Source organism: Scomber scombrus, chromosome 13 (assembly GCF_963691925.1).
Source record: "Scomber scombrus chromosome 13, fScoSco1.1, whole genome shotgun sequence".
Taxonomy (NCBI): Eukaryota; Metazoa; Chordata; class Actinopteri; order Scombriformes; family Scombridae; genus Scomber; species Scomber scombrus.
Window position 1 is genome coordinate 27132998 of NC_084982.1, and position 16100 is coordinate 27149097.

Here is a 16100-nt window from a genome sequence, read left to right on the forward strand (position 1 = left end):
GCAGTGAAAAAATAATAAAAAATAAATAAATAAAATGAAATAAGAATTAAAAAGAGAGAGTGTAAACAATATGAAAAATGAACAATGCAAAAGATGCCTGTAAAAGATCCATGTTGATATAGATTGATTTAAAATCTTTATTTATTATTATTTATTGTTTTACTATTTATGAATTTATTATGCTCCATTTGCTTCTTTTATTTTTGTATGTGTGTTAATGATCTTTTCATTTTCATTTTAATATTTTTTTTTTTTTACTATAATTACATTACTTTACTATAGGTAACATTTAGAATTAATTACAAATTAAAAATGTAAATAAAAAAATGAAAAGACAAAATTGCACGCAAGAGAACATAAGGATGATAAAAAATAATGTTTAGAAAATTTAAATAAAATAAATTAAAAGATAAATAAATAAAATAAAGTAAAAAAGAAAAGAGATTAAAATAGTTTAAAAAGACAAAAGAAAAGTAAAATGAAATAAAAGAGATGAAATTTAATAAAAGCTACACTAAAACTAGGTTTTTCAGAAAAGTCTAAACAGGTCTAATATCCAGAGTATTATTATAACATCTTTATATATATATATTTTGTTTTTTCTTGTTTAAAGTCATGACATTACACACTCCCATACAGTAGATGGCAGCATGCACTTTAAATGTTGGCTTGAAGTCTGCAAATTAAACTGAAAGAAGAAGAAGAAGAAGAAGAAGAAGAAGAAGAAGAAGAAGAAGATGCATCTAAAACTAAAGAAGTAAAACCTTTAAAAAACCTGCAGCCTTTAGTTATATTATGATCAGAAACGTGACTTTTCTGCAGCGACTATGACACATTTCCGTGGTCAGATCAGAGGTCCACACTGGGGTCCAACCATGGACAACATGCTCATTGACTTCTGGAGGAAACACGAATGTCTCTTTAATTCCTCTCTGGAGACTTACTACGACAAACGCCTGAAGACTAAACTGTGGACAGAGTTTGCTGTGTCCATTGGGAAGCCAGGTGAGATGTGACACCGGTGTTATGATGGATTTGGTGACCTGGCAGATTCAGTGACCTGCAGGGTTATGCTCAGATCACTTTAAAGGAGCAGTGTGTGAGATTTAGTGGCACCTAGTGGGATAAACTAGGCAGAAATGGGATATAATGTTCACAAATGTGTTTTAATTTGTGTATAAGCAGCTGAAATTAAGCATATTTGTGTTTTTGTTACATTAAAATGAGCCTGTTATATCTACTATTTAAAAAATTGCTTTAAGGAGTGTAGTTTTGAAGTCTTAACTTTGCATTTTGACCGTTGCCTTCTTGGATTTTTGGAGCCAGAAGTTGGGACCATATTTGGGAAAAGAGGGTGGAGTTGGTTAACTGTGATTATGTTAACTTTTGCAAATGGAAAAACAGGCTTAAAAACCAATAAAACAAAATATAGTTTATTCTTTATAACTTTGCATAGTATGAACATTTCAGAAAAGTAATACCAACTTATCTGCTGTTTCAGAGTTTTTTTCCACTCTGACCATGAAAACAATTCTCTGAAAAAACAATGAATACATATAGTGGTCATATTTAAAATATTCATATATTGAACATTGTGCAAAATGTTGTCAATCTGCAGCTTCTGTGCAAAATAATGTCATAGCATTGTTGAAATTGCATCATTTTTTCTTAAGACATCTCAGGCTGTTCATCTGTTTTGTGAATAGATGGTTTTCTTATAGTAAATATATAATTTACAGGTTACTATTATACTGGTCCGGCCCACTTGAGATCAAATTGGGCTTTATGTGGCTCCTGAACTAAGATGAGTGTGACACCCATTGCCTTAGGGTTGGGTATCATTTAAAACATTACGATACCAGTACCAATCCAAGTCCCCTTAAAGTGATACTGATACCAACTGAGTACTTCATTATATACTCATTAATGCATTTAATGCTCTTTCTTTTATCCGGTGTAACAGGCGTGTAGTGTAGACACACTTTAGAGCAGTGGTCTCCAACCCTGCTCCTGGAGAGCTACTGCCCTGCATGTTTTAGGTATCTCCTCACTCTACCTCGTTATCAAGCAGCTGAGCCTCGTCAAAGGGCTTGATAACGAGTTGATTATTAGAATCAGGTGTGTTAGAGTGAGGAGATACCTAAAACATGCAGGGCAGTAGCTCTCCAGGAGCAGGGTTGGAGACCACTGCTTTAGAGCGTTTAGGTGGCATCTTGGTTGCTGAACTGCTAAGCACGCTAACTCAAATTCACCACGACTTCACCACCACAGACGGGTTGTAGCTGCTGTTGCAGTGGACCAATCACATGTTGCGTTTCATCGAAGAACGCTTGAGTTGATTGGCTGTGAGGAAGTCCATAGGAATAGTCATGTTTTCTAGCTCTGGGTGCAAAAAAGGATCAATTGTAGGTATCAATTGACGGAAGATGTTTGGATTCTTCTTGGTATCGATTTATTTCGGACTTACTGCTAGATGCCACTAAATCCTACACACTAGTCCTTTAAGTAAAAATATCAAAACCATAATGTTAAAATACTGCAGTCATTTTTATTTATTTTATTCCACACTTTTATTAATGTTTACCCCATGATCATCATAATTATGCCTGTGGTTTCATTTAGTCTCTCTAAAGTACATTAGTCAACTTTTGTTGCTTTTAAATGTGATCTATAAATGAATTGACTTGACTATTAAATTAATTGCCAACTAATTTGATAATCAAATGATTGTCATCTTAGGTTTTGAGATTTCTTGACATTTTATGGATGAAGCAACTAATCAGCCAATTGAGAAAATAATCAACAGATTCATTGATAAAAAATAAGTCGTAGCTTTATTCTTCTTCTTTACACCATAATTGCTGCTTTTCAGTCACTTTTTGCATGTTTTGCACCTTTTTCCTCACAGTAGCTGATGTTGAGAGAAGAGCCAGATCGCTCCGCACTCAGTATGGGAGGGTGTTGTGGCATCCAGAGAAGGTCAGCACCTTCCAGCAAAAGATGCTGAGGGAGAAACTGGACTTTCTGAGGCCTTACATCGTCCGTAGACGAGGTGAATTGTACTTGGTAAGTAGAAACCGATGAACGAACACTTGTACTATAACTAGACTGTAGATTTTTTTATATTTCTAACCCCTTTATTTTTTGCAGGAGGACAAGTTTGACGATCAGGAGGAGGAGGAGGACGACGATGAGGAGGAGGAGCTGGAGACTGAAGGAAGTGTCGACCAGGAGATGGGAAGCACATTCGGAAGCCCGTTGGACGCTGACTCAGGCGGACGAGACCAGGACGAGGAGCTTCAATTCGTAACCTCCCCATCGAACCCCCCTCCCCAGCACTCTCCGAACCCACAGCCTCAAGTCACAGAAGTCATGTCTTTGAGCTGCGACCGCCACAATCACGACGAAGGTTCTCCCCTCGATCAGCCCGATCACACAGCCGCGCCAAACGCAACATCCAAATACGACATATTACAGCAGTTCGCAGAGGTAATGTTGGCGGATATGCGTCAGATTAAAGATCCTATCGTGCTCATGAGGCTCCGCCGAGATATCACCGACCTGGTGTTCAAAGCGGTGGAGGAGGACGTGCAGAGAAGATGCGTTCGATCGCCGTCCATCCCCTCGCTCGGGCAAGGCGCTCATTTCCAAAGCTCCTCCAGGCCCCAGCAGCCGCCGCCGTACTCACAGTCAAGCTCCTGGAGGCAGAGATTTATGAGGAGGAAGAGCAAAGGGTCGGAGATGGGAAGGAGGACGCAAAGATGGGAGGAGGTGAAGCACATGAGGAAGACGTCCAGGAGTCAGTTACTGCTGCTGCAGCCCGTCCAGCAAAGCGAAGCGCTGGAGGGCGTCAACGAAAGCATCGCTCAGGCTATGATTCAAGCTTCTGAGATCAAAACAGAGACAGAGCCACATGCGGTGAAGATTGACGAGGAGTCGCCTCCGATGGTTTGACATTTCAAATAGAAATCCTGCTGATTACAGTCGATTCAGTGAGTAGGTGAAGATGCGAAGACTACTCAAGACGTGGAGCACAGTTACAGTTGTTTATTGACCTCTTTTACAGTCATGACATGTTACTTTTTACCTTATTTGCACTTTGTAAAAGGTTCCAGAAATTAATTATATTGATACTGGTTAAAAAATACAAGGTTGTAATGAGGATAAAAATGAATTAAAGTCAATGAATTAAATGATATCTAAAAGGCAGAGATCAGAGCAAAGAGATTGTCCTGCCTTTTTAAAACATAAGATGTATGTTTCTAACAAATCTTTGCCTTTTCTAGTTGATATTTGTTCTGTACCTTTAGCGAGGTAACTTTTGTTCTTTCATGTTGTAAAGATGTTCAACGCTTGAAAACTAGAAGTCAGATGCCAAAGATGCCAAATGAGTGTTGTTTTGTTTCTATATAAGTTATCTGGTTGGTTAATGTGCCATGAGTTACAAAGAAGCTGTAATAAAGTCTGTAGACAATGAGAGAGAAAATATTGGTAGTTCCCTCCTGTGATCAGCAGGGGGCAGTGTTCGTATTCTCTGTTGCGTTACATGAACTGTTTGAATTTCTGCACATTACAGTGTTGTTTTTAGGATTTTTCTAAAGCAGTAACTTAAGGTAAAAACCCAGACCTAGCACAGAAAGTAGCGTTTATAGAGACATCACTTTTCAAAAATAAAAAAAAGTTAAAAACTCGGCAGGTCTGAATTCTCATTATTCACATGAATGATTGTTTGCACGTCTCCTAATGGAGCCTGAATCACTCCATGTATAAAATGCATGTCAACAAATGCATAATTCAACCCTCACATACTGTTCATATTCTCACCCATCACAGTATTTCCTCTCATAATGACTCTCTATACCAAACTTCTGAACCATAAATCATTCATAAAGATCTCATCAGTCACAGATAAACATGATTTATCCTTAATGAAGCTTTCAGAGAGCAGAGAGAGTTTATTCTTTAGTTTTTATGATTAAAAAGCTATAAAAAAGACACTATATTATGGTCCAATGTTACATAAAACATGAAAACTATTTCAACAAATTATATTAAATGTGAAGACTTCTTGTATATGGTTCACATATATTTCCTTTTTTGTATATTCTAGGTCACATTAGGGGAAGATACCAAATTTCAGGCTAAAAGAAAAAGTATTTTTTACAGCTCTCTGATGTAAAAATGGGTCAAATTTGACAATGAACAGTATGTGAGGTTTAATGATCACCAGTTAATTCTGTTAAAATATGTTTTACAGGTAAGTCATGTTAGGATTAATGTGGTTGTTGCAGGCTGTACATGCTAGATAATAAAGGATTAGGTTTGGAGAGCTCATAGTTAACACCAGAGGAACCGAATTTGACCTTTAGAAGAAGAGTAGACGTGTTATTTCAAAGATATTTATGCTTAGAGGTTTGCTTATTTTCCAAAAGAATTCAAACTTCAGCATTAAACGTACAACCTCTGACTCCATTTCCAGATTTGTGTCACTAATCGTGAGAAAACGAGGCCATGAAAGCTTCAGGGAGGGTAGACTGTGCCTGAAACAGAAGATGTGACACTCTGCAGTAGTTTAAAAGTAGGAAATTTGACAGGTTTCTATGGTTTTGCTTCTGTTTTTAGTGTTGTTATGGGTGATTTTATGGAGTCTAACATTCAACTATCAGTGAGTGATATATTAACGTGCTGTTGTGTCACAATGCACATAACAGATATGGTTTTATTGACATTTCTTAACACTTTATGTGCTTTGGTAAAGCAAAAACACTGATATACACTATTGTAAGTGCAAATGTAGACTACTGTAGTTTTAAATATGATGTGGAGTATGTGAACTGAAGTCAGTTAAATTAGCTGCTAGATAAAAATCTAAAAATGCAAAAGGAAAAATGATGCAACCACATCAGCTGTTTCGTGCAAGCTGTTTACCTCCCCGCCTATAATGTTTAAATAGTTAATAGTTAAACATAGCACCTTCATCACCAAGCATAATCTCAAAAATATTAAAATATCTACTGAAAACCCCTCAAATGACAGCTGCCATCACATCACCTAAACATTCTACCATTATGGAGTGTCTAGATAGATAGATAGATAGATAGATAGATAGATAGATAGATAGATAGATAGATAGATAGATAGATAGATAGATAGATAGATAGATAGATAGATAGATAGATAGATAGATAGATAGATAGATAGATAATAATAATAATAATGGTTCAGAATAAACAATCACATATTTCTACAGAGATAAGTTAATGAACCCTGAAGGGGAAAGACAATAATAATGACAGAACTATCTAAAGTACATTAAACCTGTTAAAATAAAACCAGTTGAACCTGCAGCATAATAGTTTGTCTCATCTATGACAGACAGGCTCGCAAAATAATTAAAGCTGTATAAAATAATTTTAAGGGGAAAAAATGCAATAATCATTTATTTATTTTTAGGGGTGATTAAGCACCCATAAAAACGGTGTTAAATCGCCCCTGTTTTACATGTCTTGTGTGTGTGCGGTGCAGCGCAGTGGTCCTTCGCATTATATTTTCACTCAGGCATCTCTCTGCTACCTCTCTGCAGGGGTCCTGATCTCCCCGCACAGACACGTGTGTAACCATGGCGGACCTGCAGATGAAACTGCTCCGCAAGAAAATACAGAAAAGAAACGATAAAAACAAAGAAAGAAAACAACTAAAGACGAAAACAGAAGAAGAAGACACAGGTTAGTACTGAGAGACTAAAAACACACAGCTGTTGTTTGTTTGTTTTCTTTATTTCTTTCTTTTTTATCTTTCTTTTGCTAAGCTAAGCTACGTTAGCTTCTCACGACACGTTTTGACTAAATAAATACAATAAACAGGTTTAATTAAAGGCTAAAATGTGTATAATTATTACAATAACTAGCTGAAATATAACATTGTATAAGAAGTAGGATAAATAAATGTATAAATACAGATTAATGATATAACTAAAACGTGCTCTTCACCAATTAAGCACTCTTAAATTATAATATATTATAGTACATTAGTACATTATTATTGTGTGTATTTAGTAGCAGTATAGTACATTAATTACATTAACTATCAGATTTAGGTGCCCTTAAACTAAAACTTTAGATTATTAGCATATAAATGTCACTTAAAATGTCGGGTTTTTTTTTAACTCAGCAGCTCAAAAAAACTCAAATTATTAACTTTATACTAACTCACAGTAATATAAATACACATTTTAAAATCCTAAGTAGCTTAATCATGATTCATATCACAGCTACTATCTGATTTTTCCACGTTTCCTGGTTCTTAAGCTAAAATTTTAGATTATTATCTTATTTATGTCACTTAAAAAGACATTATAACTAAATAACTAAAATAAACATATATAATTAATTATAAACAATAATTATATTAACCGGCTCAAATATAATATAAAATGCAGACTACTGACAACTATAACAAACTATTTGTGGAGTATACAATGTTCAATGATGATCATATATGTTATACATATTATAGTACATTAGCATAGTGCACTCCATGTATTTAGTAATATTATCATATATTAATTAAACTAACTCTCAGACATAGCTGCTCTTAAGCTATAACTTCAGAATAATATCTAATTTATCAGTATTATATCACTTAAAATGACAGTGCTATCCACATGTAGCTTTTACTTAGAAGCACTTAAATCCCAATCTATTGACTTTTTACTAACTTAAATTAATGTGAATATACATTTTAAACTTCTCGGTAATTCACTGCATGTAAACTACATTAATAGTACAGTAATAAAATAATAGTTAGACATTAGCTGCTCTTTTGCCGTAACTTTAAAAGAATTTGCTTTATGTAGTTATGTCACTTAAAATGACTAAGAAGCTTATTTTAGGCTTTAAGGACATAAACAAACACTTCATTTGCCTGAAAACAGACAAATATAATTAATAATATTTGACTTTTCTGTTTGTGACTACTTGTTATTAAATCCAGATTTTAGGGTTAATATCTCACACTGATCTGTAATTTTTTTTTATTTTCATGTCTTATCTGTTTTATTCTAATTTAACACTTTTAATCGTATTTAAATGTCTTTTTATTTAGCCATGTGCTGCTTTTATATCCTGTCAAATAAACCGGCTTTGCCCAAACTCTTAACATTTAAAGTGAATGGACATTTTACATTTATAGGTTATGATAAATGTTATTTTTAATGTGTTTTTGACAGTAAACACAAACAGACTGAAAGATGAGTGCTGTGAAGAACCAGCAGCCGCCTGTCAGACACAAACTGAGCCCAAGAAGAAGAAGCAGCTCCAGCTGCAGCAGAAGAAGAAGAAGCAGAATGGCGTCGCGATGGACGTAAAGGCCGACACAGACGAAACTCCGCTGAAGAAGACGAAGAAGAAAAGGAAGCTCACAGACACAGCTGGGTCACCAGGTAACAGCTACAAGAGTTTATTTAACTTTGAATTGATTGATTATTTTTTGGTGTGATGTTTAAATGTCTTCATCATCTTCATCCTAGTTGAGAAAAAGACCAAAACAGTGAAAGAAGGCGATGACGAAGAGGAGGATGAGGAGGAGGTAGAAGCAGCAGATAATGATAAGGAGCAGGCTGCTGATGAACCAGAGGGAGCTGCAGATGAAGACGACGACGATGATGATGATGAGGAGGATGATGAGGAAGAAGAAGATGGGGAGGAGGATGATGATGATGAAGAAAATGAAGATGATGAAGAGGAAGATCAACCTGAGCTACCAGCTGGATTAACAGGTACTGGACACATAGCCTGTTTATTATAGTTCTGGCTGTAATACAAAGATAATAAGAAGCATTTAAACATTCATTTAAAGTCTCCTATAAAAAGAAAGTTCAGCTCTAAAAATAATTAATAAATAAAAAGATGATTTTGTTTGTTAGTTTTAGTCTCGGAATACCAGCCAATCAGAGACTGAAGCTGAAGTTTGGAGGTTTCTACATAGACTGTAGTTGCTCCTAATTATCAGATCAGTTTATATAAAGCATTTAATTTGTTTCAAACTAAGAGTAAAATATCACATGATCGTTGCAATATTTGTCCACTGTGTTTCTGTCATGACTGAAAGATGAAAAGCAGAGACTGAAACTGATAAATAAAGTCAGTAATGTGACTTATTTAATCGCTGAAATGCTCACATGTGAAGTTTTGAGTTGATGGAAGTGAAACCGACATTAATTATGCAAGAAAATGCTAATTATTGAGTTTTGGTGTCCTGCTGCTGAATTAATGTTGTTAATTCCTTGAAGTCAAACTATGAACTGTTTGTTTTACGCTCATTAAGAACAGAGTTGAGCTGCGTTGCCTCTATGTGTTGCCCGCTCAGTGTCTCCATCATGAATCGGGTGTCAACTGAGGCATACAGAGACTGTTGTGGTTTTCTTTGAGAGGAATCATCACTGATTCTTCTCGCAGGACAAACTGCAAGGACACAATGGTTCAAGCTAGTTTTATAAAGGATCGATTAAATCTAACTTTCTATTTATCAGTAACTGTTGATTTTGTGTCTCAGGAGCGTTTGAGGACACTTCCTTCGCCTCTCTCAATGAGCTGGTGAGTGAACACACGCTGAAAGCCGTGAAGGAGATGGGCTTTGAACACATGACCGAGATCCAGCATAAAAGTATTCGTCCCCTGCTGGAGGGAAGGTAAGAATCCCCCGTTCTCCACAGAGTCTTTTTCATAATGACTTTAAACTCTGTAGGAAGTCTGCTTCATTTTATAATCAGAGTTATTAACTTTGGACTAAAAATCATAATGTGAGTTGAATCGTAAATAGCCTTTATGCATAATTTCAGACTTGAATTCGGTGCTTTCAAAGAGCAGAGAGAGTGGATTATTGTGTTTTTTATGCTTTTAAAATATTAACTATTACAATATATATAATGGATTAATAACTGAGAACATAATGCTTCCATTTAATTATATTAAATGTGAATAAACAGTATTTTTAAGTGGTGTTTTTTGAGTCAAATACCACAAAAATGTGTATCAGCTGCATAAAAACATTTCTAGAAAGGTGATGAAATCTAAATAAATAAAATACAAATCAATATTTTCATATATTCAGGGTAACATGAGGATAAGTCATCACATTTATGGCTAAAATAAACATTTTTAACATGTTTTTTTCATCATTCATACAAACAGCTTAAAGATAATAACTGATAATATACTAATATTACTTTATTTAAGTTTCATTTATTGGATATAAAGTGTCACACCTCCATGGCAATTTATTCTCACTATTATGTCTTTCAAATAGCTGCAATAGCTCTCGTATTATATTCAGTTTAAATAGAACAGTTAGTTTTACGCTGCGTTGCCTCTATGTGTTGCCCGCTCAGTGTCTCCATCATGAATCGGGTGTCAACTGAGGCATACAGAGACTGTTGTGGTTTTCTTTGAGAGGAATCATCACTGATTCTTCTCGCAGGACAAACTGCAAGGACACAATGGTTCAAGCTAGTTTCTAAAGGATCGATTATGTTTGAAAGTAATGTATAAATGGGGTCAGATTAGACCCTGAACAATAATGTAATTCTCTGATCTCTGCAGGGACGTTCTGGCTGCTGCAAAGACCGGCAGCGGTAAAACTTTAGCCTTCCTCATCCCGTCTATAGAGCTCATCTACAAACTCAAGTTCATGCCCAGGAACGGTAATGACCCAGATGTTAAATATCTGTTTTTACTTCCTTCATCAATCTGTATGATGCATGTAAAAACTCATCTACCTTCCTCTTCCTCGTCCTCTTCCTCTCAGGTACGGGCGTGGTGATTCTCTCTCCTACTCGTGAGTTGGCGATGCAGACGTACGGAGTGATGAAGGAGCTGATGTCGCACCACGTTCACACCTTCGGCCTCGTCATGGGAGGCAGCAACCGCTCAGCCGAGGCTCAGAAACTGGCTAACGGTGTGAACATCCTGGTGGCGACGCCCGGTCGACTGCTGGACCACCTGCAGGTCAGCTGACATCATGTTACTATTCTTTTACTATATATTTTACTACTATTGTCTTTTTATTGCTCTCCACTTGCTGCTGCTATAATGTAAATTTCTCCACTGTGGAACTAATAAAGGAATATCTTATCAAGTTGATTTAAATATATGATTTTTACACAGGTAGTATATCAAAGATTTAAATTTCCATTCACATAATTCAGGTTTAAATTGACACATTTATCAAACACATTATTGTTTCATTCTTATGTTCCAGGTGTAATTGTTTATTTTTTTTTCTGCTCCTATTTCAAATTTCATCTTTACATTAAATACTAAATATTAACTTCTGTGTGATTGTCCTCAGAATACGCCTGGATTCATGTATAAGAACCTGCAGTGTCTGATTATAGACGAGGCCGATCGTATCTTGGAGGTCGGCTTCGAGGAGGAACTGAAACAGATCATCAAACTGCTGCCGAGTACGTATTTATAATAGAATATAAACTGTCTTTGGCTCGCCAATAACAGACATACAGTATACAGAAATTACATTAGATACATAAAATCCATAAAATCATTCTTAATTTATTGGATATAAAGTAACACTTCCACAGCACTTTAGTCTTACTATTATGCAATAACTCTCGTATTATATTCAGTTAGTTAGTGTTGCCTCTTCTGTATTGCCCGCTCAGTGTCTCCATCATGAATCGGGTTACTACTGAGGCATACAGAGACTGTTGTGGTTTTCTTTGAGAGGAATCATCACTGATTCTTCTCACAGGACAAACTGCAAGGACACAATGGTTCAAGCTAGTTTTATAAAGGATCGATTATGTTTTAAAGTAAATCTGCTTCTAGGAAACAGATCCATTTATTCTCATTCTGACATACAGTATAATAATAATAATAATGTCTTTACCTGTGAATCTCAGAGCGGAGGCAGACGATGCTGTTCTCAGCCACTCAGACCCGTAAGGTGGAGGACTTGGCTCGTATCTCTCTGAAGAAGGAGCCGCTCTACGTCGGCGTTGACGACAACAAAGACCACGCCACGGTGGACGGTCTGGAGCAGGTAACGCCACCGCTACACCGCTCATTCTCCTCTGATATGATCCATGTGGTGTTGAAGCTAAGACCCTCTCTCTCCTGTGTGTTTCAGGGCTACGTGGTTTGTCCGTCAGAGAAGCGCTTCCTGCTGCTCTTCACCTTCCTGAAGAAGAACCGTAAGAAGAAGCTGATGGTCTTCTTCTCTTCCTGCATGTCCGTTAAATTCCACTACGAGCTCCTCAACTACATCGACCTGCCCGTCTTGGCCATCCACGTAAGACCCGCCCCTCGTCTCCCAGCATGCATCACTCGTTCATCTCCCTAAAAGCAGCTGCTGTATAAATGTCTCTCTCTCTCTTTATGTTTCACCTCGCAGGGCAAACAGAAGCAGACCAAACGAACCACCACCTTCTTCCAGTTCTGTAACGCTGACTCAGGGATCCTGCTGTGTACAGATGTGGCGGCTCGAGGTCTGGACATCCCCGAGGTGGACTGGATCGTCCAGTACGACCCCACCGATGACCCCAAGGTCCCGTTTACCTTATTTAAATAGAGCACGACTAAAATCCAGACCTGCAGATAATCATTCACTTCGACACTGATTCATCTAAGAGTTATTTTTCTAAATGATTTGGTCTGTCAAACATCAGAAAACTGAAAAAATAACATCATAATTTCATAAAGACTAATATAACATCTTGAAAAATCTTGTTTTGAAAGACTGAAAGGCTGCACCAAATAATTATTTTCATTATTAATAGGTCTGACAATTATTTTCTTTAATAATAAATCAATTGTTCAGTGAGAAATGCTGATTTCTGTATTCCCTGAAGTCCAGATTAACATTCACTAAACTGTCTGAACAGTTTCAAACCCAAAAAATAGTCATTTTAATATAAAGTGAAACCAAGAAAAGCATCAAATTCTTATATTTGAGAAGCTGGAAACATCAAATTTAGCCTTTTTAGTTGAAAAATTACTAATATGATTAATTGATTATCAATAACTAGTTTAAAGCAATTTACTGGTTTTTACATTTCTGCACATTTCAATCTCAATATCTAAAAATGTTTAAAACTTTATTTTCTCATTTATTTACAGTGTTATTTATTACTTTTTATAAGTCTTTTAACATAACTCACTGCCTGAAGAACATGTTCTGCTCTTAACTCACAAACACTTGAGTTTAATTAACTTTTAATGACTGAAACTGATAATAATATGAATCATTAGTGTTAATTTGAAGCCTTATTGTCCGTCTACAGGAGTACATCCACAGAGTTGGTAGAACAGCTCGAGGCATCAACGGCAGAGGACACGCGCTCCTCATCCTCTAATAACAGACATACAGTATACAGAAAATTACATTAGATACATAAAATCATTCTTAAAATACATTAAAAAAAATATGTAAAGTAGTGTTTAAGGGACACTTCAACAGTTTAGTGATAATAACTGGAGCCGATAACATAATAATATACTAATATTCCTTTATTTAGGTTTAATTTATTGGATATAAAGTAACACTTCCACAGCACTTTAGTCTTACTATTATGCAATAACCCTCGTATTATATTCAGTTCAAATAGAACAGTTAGTTAGTGTTGCCTCTTCTGTATTGCCCGCTCAGTGTCTCCATCATGAATCGGGTTACTACTGAGGCATACAGAGACTGTTGTGGTTTTCTTTGAGAGGAATCATCACTGATTCTTCTCACAGGACAAACTGCAAGGACACAATGGTTCAAGCTAGTTTTATAAAGGATCGATTATGTTTTAATGACTGAAACTGATAATAATATGAAACATTAGTGTTAATTTGAAGCCTTGTTGTCCGTCTACAGGAGTACATCCACAGAGTTGGTAGAACAGCTCGAGGCATCAACGGCAGAGGACATGCGCTCCTCATCCTCCGACCAGAGGAGCTCGGCTTCCTGCGCTTCCTCAAACAGGCCAAGGTAAAAAAACAACAACAAACATCATGATAGTTTTTATTTTAATACGCTGTTAAATGTCTTCAGTGTGATTAACGTCTGTCCTCTGATGCTCAGGTGCCACTGAGCGAGTTGATTTCTCCTGGAGTAAAATCTCTGATATCCAGTCTCAGGTAAGAATAATTCTTCTTCTTCTTCTTCTTCTTCTTCTTCTTCTTCTTCTTCTTCTTCTTCTTCTTCTTCTTCTTCTTCTTCTTCTTCTTCTTCTTCTTCTTCTTCTTCTTCTTCTTCTTCTTCTTCTTCTTCTTCTTCTTCTTCTTCTTCTTCTTCTTCTTCTTCTTCTTCTTCTTCTTTCTTCTTCTTCTTCTTCTTCTTCTTCTTCTTCTTCTTCTTCTTCTTCTCTTCTTCTTCTTCTTTCTTCTTTTTCTTCTTCTCAAAGACAGTGTCTTTTGTTCCTCAGATGGAGAAGCTGATAGAGAAGAACTACTACCCTCCACAAGTCGGCCCAGGAAGCCTACAAGTCGTACGTGAGAGCTTACGACTCTCACTCGCTCAAACAGATCTACAGCGTCAACACCCTCAACCTCCCCATGGTGGCGCTGTCCTTCGGCTTCAAAGTTCCCCCCATACGTTGATCTCAGTATCCTTTTTCCTGTCGTTTTACACAACATGAAACACACTTATGGATTGGTGCATGTGATAAAAGTGAATTTTAGCTTCAAAGTTCAAATGAAATTAACTAATTTAGTGGTATAAATGTTGTTATGACTTCACCTGTTTACCTCCACATGTCAGATGTTTGTATATTTGCAGGTATTTATAATTAACCTCCACTATAAAGCTGCTATTTGTCTATTTTTAACCACCAGGGGGCAGAAAACTCAACCACACACCATAATAGACACTTTATTAAAGCTAATGCGCTGCATATTATTTTACACATAACAAACAACATTAACACTTATTTTATTTAAAGTTATGTTTTTAGCTTCCTGCTGAGTGTGAATCCATTATAGAATCACTTCTTAGCTCTGGACTGGTACATCAGGTAATTTAGGGTGTTAAGTCTGATTGATTGATTTATTGACTATTTCAAACATGTAAAAAATGTATTAATAACATCATAATACTGAACTTTTATTTGCACAAGTTAAAATGTACACAAAAATGACAAAGAGCAGATAATATAGAGAGCAGAGAGAGGTAGAAAACCTAAATAAGATGATCGCATAAAAGTGAGAACAAACCAAATAATTACAATATAATAATTAAGATATATAATAACTTGAGTTTGTAGATGAGCTCTATAGTTTTACCAACGCTAGTCTTTGCAGCAGTAAAGACGTCTCTGCAGAGATCAGAGCAAATTACAAACACTGTTTAATATTATTAATGATACAAAAAAATACACTAAAAATAGCAGAAATTAACTGAAAAGTATAATATACATTGGAATCAATAAACAAACTCTTATAAACACATAATATACATGCCTGAAAAGGAGTAGAAGGATGCAAAAAACCTACTACCTATATATTAAATTATATTTCCATTATAATACAAACATCTGTATTAATATGAAATGAATTCCTGCTCTCAGACTTTTAAACAGTAGGAGTTGTTTTCCTTAACCCAGCTCTTCCTCCTCAGACGTGCACAGCGGTAAAGGCTCAAAGATGCAGAAGCGAGGCGGCGGCGGAGGTTTCGGTTATCAGAAATCCGGCCAGCACAAGTCGAGAGTCTTTAAACACGTCAACAAAGGAAGGAGCGACAAGAGGCAGTTCTCTCGCTGAGCCTTTCAAAATAAAACTCCTCTTGGACTGATGAACTTCCTCCTTCTGTGTTACTCAAAGAAGAACTGCTCTTTTTATTTTCCCTTCTCTTTTTTTAATTTCCTGCTTTGAACACGGCCTCAGATTAAATCTTCCCCCTCTGATGTTTATTTAGACCCTTTTTTTTGTCTCATATGAGTTTTTTGAGATTTATTTTGTAAATGTAAAACAATATTTGTGGATCAACATTGTAACATTTTCTTCCTTGTACCTGAAATATTAAATCTCTATCGTCTTTGACTATATATATATTTAAGCTTGCATCATTTATATTGTGCATTACAATGAAGCGACTCTTGAGTT

General features: G+C 36.0%; 2 protein-coding genes across 2 annotated transcripts; both read left to right on the top strand.

Annotated features, from left to right (window-relative positions):
• Positions 1–827: 827 nt before the first annotated feature.
• On the top strand, positions 828–4102 carry LOC133992653 (uncharacterized). The gene is made up of 3 exons (XM_062431338.1): positions 828–1005; positions 2909–3066; positions 3151–4102. The coding sequence occupies exons 1-3, from the start codon at positions 828–830 to the stop codon at positions 3952–3954; spliced, it is 1140 nt and encodes a 379-aa protein (XP_062287322.1). The 3' UTR covers positions 3955–4102.
• A 2517-nt stretch (positions 4103–6619) lies between these two features.
• Positions 6620–16042, top strand: ddx18 (DEAD (Asp-Glu-Ala-Asp) box polypeptide 18). Its single transcript, XM_062431261.1, is given in 17 exon segments — positions 6620–6725; positions 8228–8440; positions 8528–8776; positions 9553–9688; positions 10599–10699; positions 10804–11003; positions 11347–11461; positions 11918–12057; positions 12145–12306; positions 12409–12561; positions 13876–13989; positions 14083–14095; positions 14098–14138; positions 14426–14455; positions 14457–14585; positions 14587–14605; positions 15616–16042. Coding segments are annotated over 17 exon segments (2064 nt in total). The 3' UTR covers positions 15759–16042.
• The last annotated feature ends 58 nt before the right edge of the window (positions 16043–16100 follow it).